This window comes from Mauremys reevesii, linkage group 10 (genome assembly GCF_016161935.1).
Source record: "Mauremys reevesii isolate NIE-2019 linkage group 10, ASM1616193v1, whole genome shotgun sequence".
In the NCBI taxonomy this organism is placed as follows: Eukaryota; Metazoa; Chordata; order Testudines; family Geoemydidae; genus Mauremys; species Mauremys reevesii.
The window spans coordinates 68,186,953-68,206,043 of record NC_052632.1 but is presented as its reverse complement, the minus strand read 5'-3'; the positions used below and the strand labels follow the sequence as shown (position 1 = coordinate 68,206,043).

Below are 19,091 nucleotides of genomic sequence, written 5' to 3'. Positions count from 1 at the left end.
CCCATGTGAGGTATCATCAAACAAGTACAACCCATACTCGAAGGGGACCCCATCCTGAAAGAAATCTTTCCTGAACCCTCTCTTCTTGCCTTCAAACACCCCCCACCTCTCCAAGCTCATCATCAGAAGCACTACCCCACACACCAACTCAGAGCACCACCAGGTCCTTCCAGAACAACAGATGCAAAATCTGCAGACTCGTGATAACGAGTGTTTTGTGCATGAATCAAGGGGAACAGATATTTAAATAAGTAAAATATTAATTCACATTAATTTAAAGTACGGTCTTAATATTTTGTAGTGAAAGGGTAAGGTGTATGCTTGCAATTTGTATCTATTATTTTTATAAACAGAAAGTTCCATCTGCAGGATGACAAAAATGGAAATAAAAAAAAATAGTGTTGCTTATACCTGTGCTAAGGAAGCCTTTTCTACTCATCTTATTTTTTAAAAGTGCTGAGTTTGACGCCAAGAGGAAGCTTCCTGTAAGATTGATGAAGAAGAAAGTTCACTGTCAGCCTTTTACAATTTCTTGTTAACTACATTTAAATTGAATTTGCTCCAATTGTATCTTCCAAACGAATTCTAGGAATCTTAATACATTGGGAGAAAAAAAATCTGCTTACAATGCAGCGAAACTTGATTTTGCATAAAGGTATCCGCAGACACTTACAGAATTAAGTAGTGATACAAAACAGGTGTGGATTCTTAGTTGCAGTTAGTGGAGCAATGATAATTTACACCAGCTGAGGATCTGCCCCAGTATGAGAGAGAAAGCAATGAATGTGGTGAAACTTGTGTGGTGAAAATTGCTGAAACAGTTAGTCATAAGACCATTAACAGAAGGAGAGAAAAATGAAAAGGCATAGACGAGGAATGTAAAGATAGAAGGCAAGATGTCTGTTTTATGGTGACATTTAAAAATAGACGGAAACTTCATGAGCTGGAAAGATACAGGAAGGCTGGTCCAGATGGCAAGAGCTACAGAGAAGAGAAGTGAGTAGTGGTGAGAAAGAAAAAGCAAAGAGGACAAGGGTTTTAGAAGTGGATCAGAATGGCAACTACTTTGTGCTTACTGTGGCCAAGTGTAAAGTAATGGAGAAGCAGGACCAACGGCTGTGAGGCAGTGTAGAGTGAAGCAAGTCCAGGGAGGGTTCCTTTAAAAAAGGAGCGCATCTTTAGAACGGGGTCTGGAAATGAGCAGAGCCAAGGAAGTGTGGGCACATATCTTGTTGCAAGTGAGAAAGTGGATAGAAGCAAATGCATGTTTTCTCTAAGTTAAAGGCATGATCCATCTCCTATTGAAGCTGATAGGAGTCTTTCTACTGATTTCACTTGGGTTTGGATCAGGCAAGCTCTTTAGCCCTCACAAGATTCAGAATGGAATATACAGCTTTTAATTTCTAGGGAGCTGGTTCAAATCCAGCCCAGATCAATAGTGGTCAACATTTCTTACCGTTTGGCTGCTTGTTAGTCAACAGCATGTACAATTATTTTGGCTCAGTTCCCAGGCCAGTGAGCAGGAGTCCACATCCCAGAAACCACCATCCCAGCAGACATTTTTGTTATCTGAGATGCTCAGGATTGAAAGTGCATGAGCACTGTTCTGTCTCCTCGGCCCATAGGAGAGATCCCTCCAGCTCAGCGTTGGGGCATGTTGGCAGGGCATCACCTCATATGCCGTCCCAGGTCTGTGGATCAATAGAGGGCTTCATATTCACCCAGGCTGTTGACCTAGTGCCTTTCACAGACACTACATTCACAAGGAAGATAGAGAGCTTGATCCTGTAAGGAGTGGAGCACTCTGGCGCCAGTCCGGTGAAGCACTTACACCGGTGCTTAACTTCGGTGGGGCTATTGAGATGCGTAAAACTGAGCATGTGCTTCAGTGCTCGGCTGAATTGGGGCCAGAGTGCCAGCACCTTGCAGGATTGAGTCCAGAAAGAGGGCCAGTGATCTGCCAGTTCAAATAGTACCAGAGCTAGAAAATATGAAATATTTTACCCTCCTTACATAACTTCATACAATGGAATTGCCTGACTATTGTAAAGTAGGTTGAAAGTACTTGCTATATCTATGCTCAGAGTCTCACATTTCTCTGTAAAGATTGATTAAAATAGTGTGGTGCACCCCTAGTTTTATCAACACATTATTATTTTTTGAGGGGGGTGTGTGTGTGTGTGTTTATGAATAGGTGAGTTAAAATGTTTTGGACCAGTGTTGATCAGAGCTGAGAGATCTTTATTCTGCATGTGAAAATCCATGTCTTGCTGGTGTATGAAAATTCATAAGAACTCCTTTTCCCCTCCCCAGAGATTGTCATGGAGCTACGTCTGATAAAAGACAGGCGGTACTTGCTGTACCTTTCCTTTGAACCTTCATACTGCTAGTACATTTGAGTGGCATTCACTTTTTGGGAACATAGGTTCATAAGTACAGGGCTCAGTGGGAGTCTAATGGGCTTCTTGCTTGAATGTTGCACTCAGCCTTAAAGAAATTGCTTACAAGAGATTCAAGCTTCCAACAGCTCTCTGAAGCTCTAGTTTTGATTCCTGACTCAAGAGTAAACACAAAATATGTGTCCTCATTGCTCCTCTCTGACCTTAACAGAGATATTGATTGGTAAAGAAGAGGGGTAGAGAAATTAAAGACTCAGTTTATAGGTCATTTATGAGCATTTCTTTAGCAACTTATAATGAACTCTCCACCGTTTGTCATGTGTTTTGGAAGTCTTCTCTTGTGAATATACTGAATTCATTCTTGGCTGCAGAATTCCCAGACTTTTCAGTTTTGGGTCTATCGAGCTGCAAGTGCCATTCTGTGGAAATGTGCACATCATGTGTATTTGGCTGTAATATCCATCATTTAAAAAAAAAAAGCAGGTTTCCATAATGCCCTTCACAGATAGACGAAAGAAGTTGGACGGAAAATTAAAAACCAGTAAAACTGATCATCGGACAGCTGTTTCTTTGGCAAAAGTTTTGAAACAGCAGTTGGTTCAGAGATTTGTGCATCCGCATAGAAACTAATTCCACAAACTTGGCTGAAAGCCACTGAGCATGCCAGAGACTCCAGTCAGTATTTTGAACATGACCCAAACCATAGCAGCTGTTGAACTAAACAAGTGATGCAGCACTTCCAGTGAGGGAGGGAAACCAGGGGTTCTGTTGCTGAGTCCTTCGCCTACTAGACAGTGAGGAGATGGGAGGATTGAATGCTGGGGTTAGCTAAACTCTCCTCAGCCAGGGTGAGAGAGAGGAAGGGGAGTTCTTTCTCTGCCTTTTAGCAATGCTGTCCCTTATTTAACCCTGGGGAGCATATGCTGTAAGTGGCCTGCCCTCTGAAGACAGAGCTAATGGGATTAGATACATGTAGTTGAGACAAGGCCCCAGTGTGTCTTGTGGTATGGGGATTGGGTTCCAATGTGGTGGATTGCATTAGGAGAAAAGGTCCTGTGAAGAGCTGTGGGCTCCCTTTCTACCTGAACTTTTCCTCCTGTACAACTCTGACCCACCTATGCTTGAGGAGGCCTCCCAACCTCATCCTGGGACCAAGAGGAGGCATCACAGAGCAGCTGCTTCACTTTCTCTGTGATGATGGGGGTGTAACTGAAACTCCCTGTAAGGAGAGAGGATTACAGGGCCACTGCTAGTTGGTATGTGACCTGAGGGATATATATACAACCAACCTGGGAGAAAGTCCCCCCTCATGAGGTGGAAGCGGAGCTGAACAAATGCTCCTTCAGTCTAATATTGGTTATATGTGTTGCCTGATCCTATTTAATGGTTAATAATGATATTATTGATTGCCAATTGATCCTGATTAATGAGCTGAGGGTAAAGAGTTCTTGTCCCAGAATCAGTCTGCACAGACCTAAAACCAACAAGTTCAGTATCTTGTAGGGAACCTTGTGGTGTATGACAAGGACACTCACACTGCAGGCAAAGCCTTGGCGATTTTTATTAGAGCCAATGATAAAGACAGAAAAGCTCCAAACCACATAAGCAGAGAGGAATAATACAGTATTGGGGATATCTCTGGTATCATTCCTTGCATAAGCTCTTAGACTTATACACAGTAAAAGCTTTGTTATCCAGCATGTTGGGGAAATGGGGGGTGCTGGTAATTCAAATATTCTGGTTAACTAAGAGTTATACTTACCCATGGAATACCTATACCCAAAGAATTGGAATACAGTAAAATTAATCAAGTATAAAATAGTATACAGGTACTCACCAATCCAGTAGTAGTATCGCACTGCAGAGTGGTTGGTTTCTTGAAGCACTTAGGTGTATACAGGTAACGTTTTCTATACAATAGGTTATCTTCTGATACTACATATCACTGTGGGCTGTGCATGGCGTACACCCAGATCACTAAAAATACACTTAACACTAAATTATACTGAACATAATTTAATCTTTGATGAGTCAGAAGGCACTTCTGCATCTCTCAGTGCCTCTGGGTCATCATTATCAACATCAGTTATCATTGTAGATGCAGAAGGTGTAGGAGATTGGGCTGAATCTGTAATGACCCTATGACACACCCTGGAAGCTGCTTTTTTGAATAAATCCCTGATATCAGCTTGCTTGCTTGTCTTCTGCCTCTTTTGCATAAAAGGAGAGTGCAGAATGTGCAATTGCATAACTTCCTGGCCAGTATACTAGTCCCGGTTACTAGATTGAAGATTTGTATTGGGAGATATCAGAAATGCTGATTAATAGTCTTCCAGTTGGTAAAGAGCTGGATAACAGAGCTTTTACTGTACAACTTTCCTTGAGAACCTGGTGGTGAGAGACAAAGGACCAGCCTTGCCTCTGGCTGGCCGAATGAGTCAGATGGTCCAAGTTTCCCAATGCCTAAGATTGGCGATAGATAACAATAGAGCTGAAGGGGTGAATGATGGAAAGCTAACCCCCTCTACCTGGAGGTTTGCCCTATTATACGGCCTGGGCACTAGCATGAATATTCATGCTAATGCCCAGCCTTCCATGTCCAAATCTGACTTCCTTGCCCTGATAATGTTGGGGTGCCCTTATCCATATTAATGCCATTTAACTCATTATCACATGTCACCTATTCTTCAGCCAAGTTTGTGGTTAGATATCTGCCAATGATTCTATCCTAAAATATCCAAGCCCAGTAGCACTTCAGTGTTCCTGCAGTTGCCTAGTACCATTAGGTTCCAACTCCTGTTATCGAGCAAGCTGTTCTTAGTTCCCCAAAATCTAAAGGTAGCTGTCAGGCCATTTATCTATCCCAAGGGTCACAGGCCTACTAGGCTTGGCTATATTTATGCTAACTTGCTTAAGCAATTGTTTTACAGGATATAGGTCTGTAGGTTCCTTGAGCTACTGCTGAATATAATAAAAAGGCTAAGCTAGCTCTATGGGCTACACATGTTGGATGAATATTCAGTGTGCTACATGGGGATTTGCCCAAGTGATCCCCATTAATTTGAATGGGTCTTGTGCAGTTAAACCCCTGCATGGTGCATTGATAATATAATAATCCTGTGCTGCTCACTAGCTCCTTCTATCTCAGGCGCTCAAAGTGCGTGACAAATTTGAAAGAATTTAGCTTCACAGCAACCCTGCAAGGTGGAAAGTATTCTCTCCAAGTAAGGCTGGGGAGAATAAGTGACTTGTACAAATTCTAGAGGGATTCACTGGCAAAGCTAGTGGGACCGCAACCCAGATCTCGTGGCTGTGTTTTAACCAGGCATTGTGCTCAGTACCCCTAACCATAGGTGGGTAAATTGTTGCCAAGGCATACTATATAGCAACTCAGACCTGCAAAAATCTTTAGTCATTTACTGTAGGAAGCTGCAGGAAGCCTGTGGGAACAGGGTGTACTAAAGCAGCAGTGTCCTTATATACCCAAGCAGGTAATGCCAGGGATAACCTTGAGGAGGAAAATCAATTTGAACCTTCATTAGAAGCACTGTATAGATCTGCACACTGATGTAATGCACTATGTACCTCTGGAGCCTTTAAGCTGTAGAACCCTGGGCATGTTGTAGCGATCTGAAACCGTCCGGAAGGCCTGTGAACAGTGCACTGTACTGATCCAAACACGATGTGCTAATGGCAAAATTAAACTCTGCTTCCCTCGAGACAGCCTTGCTGTGTTCCAAAGATGGCAGAAAAAAGTAGTCTTTTCTGTGAGGGTTAGATTCAACCCCAATGATAGTTACAGAAAGCTCTGCATCAAAGACAACCCCAAGGTTACAGACTCTAGTAACAGGCTGCATAATGCACCCATAAAAAGGAACTGTGAAGGATGAAGCAATAATCAGAACTTCAGGAAAATAATGGACATCCAAGACTGGATGTCACTTAGCTACCTAATCTAACAGGAAATTGCTTTCCCAGGGTCATCTGGGATCAAAACACAAACCGGTATTCATCAGCATTACAATTGTAACTGAAATTATGCCTTTAAATGATGGTGCCTAAGGGAGACATATACAGCAAACAGCATAGGTTCAAAAACTCATGGCCTGCGGTATTCTATAGTATCTCTAAACAGAACTGGAAACATACCCACCTGTAATACTGAACGATATACCTGCCTTGTATCTGAAAAAAACGAACATTCATTTAAAGGGGGTAGTAAAGATTGCCATATACTGGTTTTGTTTGTGGTTTTAAGGTGTAATCTCTTTTCCTTATGCATCAAGTTAGGCATTTAAATTTACAAACTTTGGGATGTAAATGTATCCCTGGATCCTATAGTGGGGAAATATTAGAAGTTTTGCCATAACTACTATGAGCAAAATATAAAGTGGACCTATACAGGCAAAACCCACAGCACTTTTTTTTTCCATTAAAAGGTCTTTGACAAACAAAATTTAGACTCTTCTCTTCCTTGAGCACCAATAAAATAAATATGGCACCGAATACATAAGCTTCCCCCTTCCTTTGTTCAAACCCTGCACTTATGTGGAAGAGAGAGAGATGTCTTTATCAAACCTTCTCTATCCTGCCTGAAAAGGCTTCAGTGTTGTAATAAAAAGATGCTTAAGTGCACAGAGTCACTAGGAAAAAAATATTGTAACATTTCCTCTATATATGATATATATTTATATAATAAAAGCAAGGAAACCAAAGGGCTGATGATTATGGAATCATGCCATATTTATGCAGAGCATTGAGAGGGAGCCCTCCCAAATTTGACAGGCACACAGAAGTGAGAAACATTCCTCTCCAACCAGTTATGCCAACCTGAATTGGCCTGAGGCTTCTAATTTGCTTCCCACCAAACTAAGAAAGAACCCCTCCATCAATCTCGTCTGACTCGGTCAACTCTCCCAGCTGACCTGTTGTAGTAAAAATAGCCATCTCACATCAACTGCTGACTTTTCCCAGTTGTCTCCATTTTACTGGCTGAACAAATGACTCGATACAGCACCCATTCTTCCTAGTGCTGGGGATTTCATCACCGACACAAACCCTTCCATTGGCTTCTCTAGTTCAGTGGTTCTCAACCAGGGGTACACGTAGGTCTTCCAGGGGATGCATCAACTCATTTAGATATTTGCCTAGTTTTACAACAGGCTACATAAAAAGCACAAGCGAAGTCAGCACAAACTAAAATTTCAAACAGACAAAATGAGCAAGTAAGCAATTTTTCAGTAATAGTGCACTGTGACACTTGTATTTTTATGTCTGATTTTTGTAAGCAAGTAATTTTTAAGTGAGGTGAAACCTGTGGTCCGCAAGACAAATCAGACTCCTGAAAGGGGTACAGTAGTCTGGAAAAGTTGAGAACCACTGCTCTAATTAGACAGAGTGTCAGATATCAATGCTCAGATTCAGCAGTGTGGACTTGTTTTGCAGAGAGTATAGGAGAGGCAGGAACTAAACCTTGAGCAGTTTTAACTCTTGCCAAGGTTTTTCTGGAGCACCTGATCCATTTGTAACTCAGTTGTTCATTGGACGTCATGTGGAGCTATTGAGGACTGTGAATGACAGGTGACCAACAACAAGAATAAAGTTAGCAAGCATGGTTCAGCATATGAAGCTGATTAATGAACAATGGGTTGATCAAATCTAAGGTAGCAAGAGAGAAGTGCAAGGTTACAAATAAATTCAAAGAAAAATTTTCAGTGCTGAAGTGTAGTCATCTGGTCCACCTCCCTGCATTGTGGCAGGATTTGAACAATCCAGCATTCATATTCCTACAGCGGAGCTGAAAATATACATGGATAAGATCAGATATAGTTCACTGCTGAAGTTAAATGCCTTTTCAAGTCCCTGAGTCATTTGTATGGTAGGCTGTTCAGTGAACTGCATTCTGTTTTGAAAATGCTGCTTGTCATTCTGGAAAGCACATTACCAGCTGTGCTCAACAATGAGACAGTTAAGACTATTACTTTTTTCATTTTCCAGCAAACCCATCCTGATGTGGTCTTTGTGGGTGGGATTGCACATTATTTCCTTCAAGGCAATGAATGAAAACATGCAGTGTTTGGACATTGCTGATAGTAAGTTGGAAAGCAGTGTGACACAAAAAGGCCTCAGGGGAAATTTAGGCAGATGATGCCTGATCCCAAGCCCATTGAAGTTAATGGGAGTCTTTCTGTTCAATTCCATGGGCTTTGGATTGGACCATAATGCACAGTAGTTTGTAACTCATCACCTTCTGTCTGAATATTGCATGCAAGACTATTAGTAAAATATAGACCCAGTTCTTCATGGGGGCTTTGCCCCATGAACAAGTCAGGCATGTGCAAAAGGGAACGACTGAAAATCAGGACCTTACATTATCTTTGTGCTAAGCGAATCCGGGATCATACAGTAGGCAGCATTGTGTGTAGTTCACTATAGACCAAGTTTTTAAAAAAAAATTCAGAAGTGTTTTGGTTAGCCGCACCTGCAAAACCTGCATTTTCATAAATTTGTGTGGGTAGATGCCTGACTGCCTCATCTGTGTGCACAAATCTGAGCTTTACACTCACACACCAATTTTGTGTGTGCACAAAATGAAGCAATGCTTAAAGAAGTTCCATTTTTGAATATGCAAATTTAATTTTATTTAAAGCTTACCATGAATACATGGAGTCCCTACCCTGTCTTTGACAGAGCGCCAGGCCCTGTTCCATGCCCAAACTCACCGCCCTCTCCCTTCTACTTCCTGGCTATAATGGTGACTCAAAAACAATAAAACCACATAAACTTCAGCATAAGGATAGCTATTCCTAGGAGTTTCGTTTGGGCCAATGAGATACTTTAAACTCATGTAGATCCTGATTGAAACTAAATGGGTCCACCTACTACCAGGACCCAGCAGTAATTCCCCTGAATCTTGGTGCAGATATTTAGTACCTGAGCCTAGGGTGACTTGAAGAGCCCTGCATTTCTGTACAGCAGTGGTTCTCAACCTGCAGGCCTCTTGCGGCCCAATCAGCACACAGCTGCAGCCCATGTGACATCCTCAGGGCCATAAGGGTAGTATATGTATTGTGTGGACGCGGCCCACATAACACAATGGTAAATAGGTGGAGAACCACTCCTGTACACGGTCTTAGTGTCTGCCCTGCATCTTATATTTATGCTTTGATGGATATTTACAAAATGAATTGTTTGATGTTACTGATTGTTAGTTACCTATAACTTTTCTCAGTAGCGTATCTTACATTATGTAACACAGTTTTCCAGTTTGTGTTTTCCAAACATACTGGAATTTGCAAAAGCTGAACTCTGCAATGAATCAGATTAAACAATGACTGCAAGTGACAAATAAGAATGGATATGTTACAAAAACCCCAAAGCAAAGTAGGGTTGCCAGTTTTTGAGTGGAATGCCCAGTCAAAAAGGGACCCTGGTGGCTCTGGTCAGCACCGCTGACTGGGCTGTTAAAAGTCCGGTCAGTGGGGCAGTGGGGCTAAGACAGGCTCCCTGCCTGCCGTGGCTCCCGGAAGCAGCGGCATGTCCCTACTCTGGCTCCTATGCGTCGGGGCAGCCAAGGGGCTCTGCGTGCAGCCCCTGCCCCAAGCGCTGGCTCTGCAGTTCCCATTGGCTGGGAACCGCGGCCAATGGGAGCTGCAGGGGCAGCGCCTATGGACGGGGCCGCGCGCAGATCCTCCTGGCCATGCCTCAACATAGGAGCCGATCTCAGCCTTGAGCCCCCTCCTGCACCCCAAATCCTTCATCTCTGGCCCCACCCTAGAGCTCACCCCCCTGCACTCCAACTCCCTGCCTCAGGCCGGCACCCCTCCCGCATGCTGAACCCCTCATTTCTGGCCCCACCATGGAATCCAGACCCCCACCCTAAAGCCCGTACCCTCTCCCATACGCTAACCCCTTTCCTCAGCTGAGAACCCCCTCCCATACTCCGAACCCCTCGGCTCCAGCCCGGAGCCCCTTCCTGTGCCCCAAACCCCCTCATCCCTGACCCTGGCCCTACCCCAGAGCCCACACCCCCAGCCAGAGCCCTCACCCCCTCCAGCATCTCAACCCACTGCCTCAGCCTGGAGCTCCCTCCTGAACTCCTCATTTCTGGCCCACCCCAGAGCCCATACCCCCAGCCAGGGCCCTCACCCCCTCCTGCACCGCAACCTCCTGAGCCAGCTCGATGAAAATGAGTGAGTGAGGGTGGGGAGAGCAAGTGACAGAGGGAGGGGGGATGGAGGGAGCAGGGGGTGGAACTTTAGAGAAGGGGCGGGGCTTTGGAGGAGGGGTAGGCAGGGTTGGGGCAAGGGTGTTCGGTTTTGTGTGAGTAGAAAGCTGGCAACCCTAAACCAATGGCATGTTATAACAGTGTTAATAGGGATGGAAGAATATCTGATTCAGATTAAATTTGTACATGAAATCACTGGTAGTGACAGGATTCAGAATTATGCAGATGGTCTCATAGACAGCATGGAACTTTTACACCAGTGGCAGGCAACCTGCCGCCCAGGGGCTGCACGCGGCCCGTCAGGGTAATCCGCTGGGAGGCCACAAGACTCTTTGTTTACATTTGCACGGCTGCCCACATCTCCCAGTGGCTGCAGTTCGCCGTTCCTGACCAATGGGAGCTGCGGGAAGCAGTGGCAAGCACGTCCCTGCAGCCTGCACCACTTCCCGCAGCTCCCATTGGCTGGGAATGACGAACCATGGCCACTGGGAGCTGCAGGTGGCCATGCAAATGGAAACAAACTGTATCATGACCCGCCAGAAGATTACCCTGACGAGCCACAGGCTGGCACCACTGTTTTACACCCTACATGCCAACCTGTGACTGGTCTTTCAGGATTCAGAATCAGCCGTTCAATAGGCTTTGTCCTGAGTGGCAGCAGCCTGTTTTGTGGTGCAGTGATTGGATGAGGTGCAGTGATGTCTGGGAAATTTTTTCTGTCTGTGAGACTAATCCAGAACTGATTTCATAGAGTGTAAAGACTCACGTTGGGAGCGACCCGGTGTCGAGCTACTGTCTACATCAGCCATGTGTGAGCAAGTAGATAATCAGCTACCCTAAGGGTTTCTGTGGTACTAGGAAAGGGTTAGGGATCAGGATATTACAATTGTCTAGGTGCCCCACAAGCAATGATGCTTTTTGAGCAAGGTCCTAGACAGTATTTGTTGATTGTGTGTTGCTCTCCAAAAGGAAGGCATTAACTATCCTTGACAATATGCCTAAGGCTTTTCTGCTAGCTTAAGCCAGCTATTAAGGGCTTGGGCTCATCTCACAGATGGTTGGAAGTCGTTCCCCAAGCACATGCACAGTCTCAATAAGAAACTGGCTGGGAAAAATCGTCTGGTAAAGACAGTACATTTCCACTTATTTTTCTAAACACTTCTATCATAACACCCACTCAGCTGCCTGTTCAGTGCTGAGACTGGGCACAGTCGTGTGCTTAGGTAGGGTTTGGACCTACCCTTGGGGCAGAGTACAGTGTGTATATTTTCAGACTTAGATCTCCCCTGGGCAGTGCCTTCCTGACCAGAGGGAATTACCTGTATAATGAAGATTCAGAATACAATGTTACTCTCTTAGGGTATGTCTTCACTACTAGCCCGATTGGTGGGCAGTGATCGATCCAGCAGGGATCGATTTATCGTATCTAGTCTAGACGCGATAAATCGATCCCCAAGCGCTCTCCCGTCGACTTCTGTACTCCAGCGCCACGAGCGGTGCAGACAAGAGTCGATGGGAGAGTGGCAGCAGTGGACTTCCTGCAGTGAAGACACCACGGTAAGTCAGTCTAAGTATGTCAACTTCAGCTATTCACATAGCTGAAGTTGCGTAACTTAGATCGATTCTGCCTCCCCCACCCAGTGTAGACCAGGGCTTAGTATCACAGTTATGATATGTAAATTCCTTAATGCCGACAAGAAGAAGTGTGTGGGTGGGGTGAGGTGAGGGGCTTTCTTCATCTTTTTTTTAGGTAAAAGAAGAATGAAGTTCACTGTGGGAAGAAATGGAGAGTGCTGAATGGTTAATTTGGAGTGTGTGTGTGCTGCATCTATTTATATTGCCATCTGTTGTAACCAGGATAAGGAAGTAATGATGAGGGTTCAGGATCAGGGCATCCATTCAGGGAGACTCATAAAGGCTGATGCTTTCCATTGCCTCAGATTTTAGGTTTGACTTATCCCCCTGCTTGATTTCTCTGACCTGCTTGGCCATCCCTGGTGGGGCCATCCCCAAGTTTATCTCCTTGACCTATGCAATGGGCAGGGTCTTCCCAGATGGACTGTCACTCAGCAACTCCAGTTGCCTAGCTAGGTCTGTTACGTAGTGCAGCACACTCACCTTGCATAGCCCATTGACTGAACCTGGCTCTGTGACCGGAAACTCCCTTTTGTATTTCTTTTAGCATGGATTCCAAGGTCAGAAGGGACCACTGTAATTACATAGCCTGACCTCCTGTCTAACATGGGGCATAGAACTTCCCCAAAATAATTCCTAGAGCAGATCTTTTTTTTTTTAATCCAATCTTGATTTAAAAATTGCCGACGATGGAGAATCCGTCACAACCCTTGGTAAATTGTTCCATTGGCTAATTACCCTCGCTGTTAAAAATTTACACCTTTAATCCAGACTGCATTTGTCTGTCTTCGACTTCCAGCCATTGGATCTTGTTATCCCTTTGTGTGCTAGATTGAAGAGCCCATTATCAAATGTTTGTTTGTTTGCTTGCCATGTAAGTACTCATAGACTGTGATCGTCACCCCATAACCTTCTGTGTTAGGCTAAATAGATTGAACTCCTTGAGTCTGTTATTAAAAGGCACTAAAAATAATAATTTAATCATTCTTGTGGCTCTTCTCTAACCCTCTCCAACCTATCAACAGCCTTCTTCTGGTGGACACCAAAGAGAGAGCCACAGTATGCCAGCAGCAGTTAGCCAGTTACTGATCTGTTTCATGTGTGCCTTGTTAATTTTGTATGTTCTAGTTGTTTAATGAAAATGAGCAGTGCCACGTCACGTAATGTTTTGTCTGCCTAAATCTTCTGGGTTAACCTTTTGTCCCTCACCCTATTCATAAAGCAGGGCTGTGTGCATTGCCAGAAAGTCCCTCTGCCATAGGCGCTGCTACCATAGTCTTCCTGTTGGTTGCTGCTCCAAATACTGACTGTTTTCCCCCCATGAAGGAGTTTATGCAGGTTTGAGAGGAGATGATGTCATCAACCCGTCTTCTCCCTCCCAGGCCAGGCAGTCCCGCTCCCAGCCTTGACCCACAGACATACAGTGGAAAGGTCACTGTGCAATCAGGGAGCTGAGGCAAATACTCCCACACCACCTGGCTTGTTTCCACTGTGGTCACTAATTCAGCTTGCGTTAGAAGAATGGAGAATATGGGGTTAAATACATAGGAATTATTTTACTCACTACTGAAATATAGCCACCTCTAGGGTGGAACCAGATCGTTATTTAATTAACCCACAGTGACGCTACACATCAATTTAGGACATAAAATGGAAAATAATGCCATATTCAATTCACATCTGAAGTGTAGAGCTTTGCTCAATCTACCATGTGTTCACCTGTGTACCAAATGCATCTCTGTCATGTAGTCCTGAAAAGTCAATAAGAACAATATAGAAGAGAAACTACTGCAGGGGAATTTGGGTGGATAGAATGTAATTACCAGAGTTGGGATTGGACCAGGATACCAGATTTAATGGCACCTACTCATCTTGTGCTCTAGGATCTTTAATAAGGGAAGTAAAAAAGGGCCTGTACTAAGAAGCAGCAGCCACCTCTGTGATGTCCTGCCACAGGTGGGAGCAGAGTTTCCAAGCTGAGGATGGAGGAGGGTGGCAGGAAATGGAGGGTCCTTCCCAAACCTAGAAGGAATCCTGAGATTTTATTTACTTCTGAAGAGCGCTCTCCTGCTCAAGTTTCGTTCTGGGTGTTATGGTTCATTTCACCCAAAATGCAGAGCCACACTCATCTGGAACTGCCACATTTTGCCTAGTTTCCCCCTGAAAAATGATTAACTGGCCAGTTTCACTGGAATCTAAGCCCCAGTTTGTTCAGAGCCCAGCCCGGGTTTACCTGAAACTTGACCTGGGTTTGTATACTTTGGTAAACTTGCTCCTAGGTTCAGGTTTGTGACAGACATTCCCCACAATACTAATTGCTGTTGTCATTCGTGTCCACTTGTGGTTTATAACATCTCATGCTGTGGGTGCCATTAAAAGTTCTTGTCCTTTCTGTAGTGATTGTGGTACCATTGTTTCTCCTATTCCTTGCTGAGATGGGCCACACAGATCAGATCTGGACCTGGGTCTGAACTTCTCCAGTGCTTGGATGGGGGAGTTCTTGGAGTGGGCTCAGCTCTGGTGGTGAGAATAGAAAGATACTTATGGTTATTGCAGGTATTGGAAAAGTGAATGTAAAACCAACAATGGTGCTCACTGGATATGTATTTTTATCACACTCCTATAACAACAGCATCAGGAAGCTTCAAAGGCAGTGCATGTCAATCATTAGTATTTTAAGCCATCGCTTTTATGCATCTTTTAGTAATATCAGCTCTCAGACACTTTTTCTTTTACTTGTTTCAATTAAGTCACCGAAAGGGGGATTAATGGATAAACAGCTATGTTTATATATAGCTAAGGTCAGGACACAGTTTGCTGAATAGCAAGGACACTGGTAAGCCTGGCTCACAGATAACTGCATGACATGCTGCAATATCAGGGAATAAGGGCACAAGTTCGTTAAGTGAATGCCACCTCTGAATGTCCTCCCTGTTGTCAGTTTATACCACAAAGGAAATGCTACTTAATCCTGTGGAGTCTGGTTCTCTAAGCATTCAGTGCCCAGAATTTCCAGAGTTGTCAGTGGCAGGTCTGTGTGCGGCTGTTTTTTCAGGATCAGGCCCATATTTTGTATGTTAACAGCAGATCAGTCATGTTAAATTATGAAGATTAGAACTAGACGGAAAAACTTCAAATGCAAGCAAGGAAAATTACAGATCTTGAGATTCCTCCTCCTTGTGCATCCTGTTGAAATGGTTCTGACAGGGTGACAACCTGTTCCTGTCTTCTGCCCTCTCTATGCAGACGAGGGCCCTTCAGCTCCTAAACACCCCAGTGCAGTTTATTCACATTTGCTCTTCCCATCACCTTACTGTTCAACACATCATATTAGATACAGTTTCAGTTTCTCCTCCTCAGGTCTCTGCTGAGGAGAGAGCATTCTCTCTCCAGAGATTGGTTGTCATTGTCCCTCCTGCACTGCCTTCCTGTGCTTTCTTATACCTCCTGGGTTAACGGGCCAATTTCCTCATTGGTCCTCCTCCAGCCCATTTTAATCCACTAATTAGGCCCTGAGAAGAATTAATTGGTGTTTAAGTGACCAGAGTGCTGGCTCAGCTCTTGGTTCCCAGCACTCTGTCACAAGCTCACTACAGAGTAATGATGGCAGTTTTAAAACGGAACCATGTTCATTGATTGAAGTGTAATATAGTGAAGCAAACCTACTAGCAGGGGATACTATTCTTATTTTTACCTTATTCAGTGCAAGGCTCCAAATGGTTCTTGAAGATGAAAATGGAATGTGACTTTAAATATTTTTCTGCCATTTCAATCAGTTAGTTTTGTTGGATGAGTTGCAGTTGTCTCTCTAGCTGACTTTGCAGTTGTATAGTCTCATATTTCCTTTTCCCTGTAGAATGAAGTCGAGTTGGGAGAGCTGCTGCTATCACTAAATTACCTTCCCAGTGCAGGACGACTGAATGTAGACATTATTCGAGCGAAACAACTTCTTCAGACTGATATGAGCCAAGGTTCAGGTAAAGGGCAGTGTATTTCTCAGATCACTCCTGCATGTTTGTGTGTGCTCTAAAGTTGTTCTGTCTAGTTAGGCTGCCATTTTTTATTCCACCTAAGTGATTTGGACACTCGGTTCCTTTAAAAATAATGCATGGCTTTGAATAGCTCTAATATATATATATATTAAAAATCAAACATTGAGAGTCCAAGTCTACTGGCCGAAGCATAGGCTTGGGAACCAGGAATTTCCAAATGCTGTCCCTGCCTCTGCTTTTGTGGTTTAGGATTATTTCTCAATGCTTGTGCTGTGCTTTGCAGACACAAAGTGCTGCGTGAGTGTTAAATATAAAGGCGGTTTAATTCTGCAAAACTTGTTATGCTGTGTGATTTTTGACAATGTCAACTCACCCCTCACCTGCTTTACCTGAGTATAGAGAAAGGTCTATTTCATCATTCTAGCAGCTGGTGATTCTCTGTCTCTCCCTCACGATATATTTCCCTGACTCCCTACTCCAGCTGCTGCTGTTGTCAGACTATTGACATGTGTCAGTTAGACCAACATACCTGGCTTCTGTCAAGGTCGCCATTCGTTGCGCTCCATGCAGAATCTACAGAAACATTCTGAATTCTGCTGCCTGAGACTTGTACATCTTCACTGCAAGTCACCTGGTACCTTGACATAAGAGTCCAGATCCCACCCAAGAGCTCTTTTCCTGCACCGTGCCACTCCACACTCTGGTCCCCACTGTGCCGAACCTTTCTGGGGGCAGGAACATTGACTGGCTGCAACTGTAAAGCTGGAATTGTGTTTGTGTTTCTTTCAGATCCCTTTGTGAAAATTCAGCTGGTTCATGGATTAAAATTAGCCAAAACCAAGAAAACCTCTTGCATGAAGGGTACAATAGATCCTTTCTACAACGAGTCCTTCAGTTTCAAGGTTCCGCAAGAAGAACTGGAAAATGCCAGCTTAGTATTTACAGGTAAAAGCATTCTTGCTATTGAATTGATGCTATCTTGGCTGTCTCAGAGGTAAACATGCATGCACTTTAGCCTACGCAGTATCTTCCTCTTTTTCAGCAAGCTAACATTTATTGGACAATCAGCTCTGCCATTTCTAGAGGAGCTTAATTAGCATCACGCTTCTCTGCACAGAAGCTTTCCTGGTGTTGTCACCTGTAGTATGGAACTGTCTAGGAACTCGCCTTGTCAGTTTCACTCTTAATTGGTGCTACTGGGAAAGCATTTCCACTGAGGAGAGAGGCAGGCTAATTGAAATGGGTTCTGAAGTTCTTCATGGAGAAGTCAGAGGAATGAGAGGCAGGCGGAAAGAAGTATCTGACGCTCAACCTAGGACTTAAAACAATACTCATTTTGGGACTCAACATAATTTTTACTTTGAGGATTGAGCACATGTCTTGTGCTAGCCCATTGTAGCGCTGTGATTTAAATTGATTTGTTTATGCCTGTATTTTTAAAGGGACACTATTAAGGTACTGAGCTTCCAAAGTAAGTGCTGAGATTTATTGTTGACTGTTTGGATTTTGTAACACTCTGAAAAGAGACTGATGACAAATGTCGAGGGGGTGTTTTGATGAGTTTTTTGCCTTCTTGAATTTGATATTTTCTTACTTCAGTTATGGAACAGGCAATGGAAATTGACACACAGAAAAGTTTCTCAGAGCAGGGTTAGATAACATAGTGGTAAAAATGACTGCTCCTGGTCTGTGCTGTGGCTTACACGGTTGATAGCACCGGAAAAGATGCATTATTGCGGAAAAACATTTAAGAAGTTTCTAGGGGCAGACACAAGGTAACTGGAAACTGAAGCCGCCTTAGTAGTGGCACAGTACATGCAGCACAAGTAGTGGCAGTGCAGGCTTCTACACGCTACCTTTCGAAGTGGCTTAACCCAGACCTGAAGCATCTGCTTTTATGGGTTTTCTGTTGTAGCAAGAGGAATGAAGAGGGTAGTTTGTATTTTCATGCCTTTTCAACCCTTGGCTTGTTGCTGAGACTTCCAGCAAAGGGTATGTCTAGACTTCAAAAAAAAGCACCCGCACCTGGTCTGTGTCAGCTGCCCCAGGCTTGGGCTGCAGGGCTATGAAATGGTAATGAAGATGCCTGGGCTTGGGCTCTAGACTGAGCCCTGGGACCCCACAACGGGGCTTCCAGCCTGAGCCTGGATGTCTACACTGCAATTTTATAGCTCCACAAGCCCAAGGAGGCTGACAAGGTGCCTGTTGTGATGATTTTATGTATGGACGTCTGTTCACTGAGAATCGGGCAGAGACCACTAGCTCATCTCAGTGGGCCACTGATGGTGGGAATTTTGGTCTCTGCTGACCTTAGTCAGATTTGAACTAGTAACCTAGAAGTGAAAGGCTGCATAGCTCACTGGTCATCTACTGAGCAGTCCACTCTTCCCCCTTGTTTTCAGTAGTAGGGGTTGTAATGATATTTCTGTGGGCAAACAAATTGTAGAAAAGTATGGAGTTGTATAAAGACCATTTCTGTTGTTCATATTTTAATACATGCTTTTGTTACCAGGAGGAGAAAATATCAGTGTCAAAAATACAAAACCCCCCCACCCGATGTCATTTTGACTTGTATTTTAACTTTCATTTCCACTTTTTAATACCATGCGCAGAAGCATTAAAAATGATGCAGAGGGCAGTGTGGCGACAAATGGTCCCCGGAGGAGCACTGTCTCAGGCAGGCACAATCTCTCCCAGTGCTCTTATATGGGGTGCATTTTGCCCCAGACATTGGGATGCAGTTGAGTGCTCCCTCCATGGCCATGAGTCCATCTGCTCTTCATCCCACCTACCCCTCTTTTGGCATTGTGGTCTCTGGGAGGAGCAGGAGTGAGCAGG

The 19,091-nt window shown here is 44.1% G+C and overlaps 1 protein-coding gene across 6 annotated transcripts in view; it reads left to right on the top strand.

Annotated features, from left to right (window-relative positions):
• The window catches only part of SYT17 (synaptotagmin 17), a 72,428-nt gene that overhangs the window by 23,870 nt on the left and 29,467 nt on the right, over nucleotides 1-19,091 (top strand). For all 6 annotated transcript variants that reach the window (XR_005585229.1, XM_039490324.1, XM_039490323.1 and 3 more), the window contains 2 exons: nucleotides 16,118-16,238; nucleotides 17,043-17,198. Coding sequence is in view for 5 of the 6 variants with exons in the window: in XM_039490324.1 (XP_039346258.1) it covers nucleotides 16,118-16,238; nucleotides 17,043-17,198 (277 nt within the window). In the remaining variant the exon portion in view is untranslated. The remainder of the gene's footprint in view (nucleotides 1-16,117; nucleotides 16,239-17,042; nucleotides 17,199-19,091) is intronic.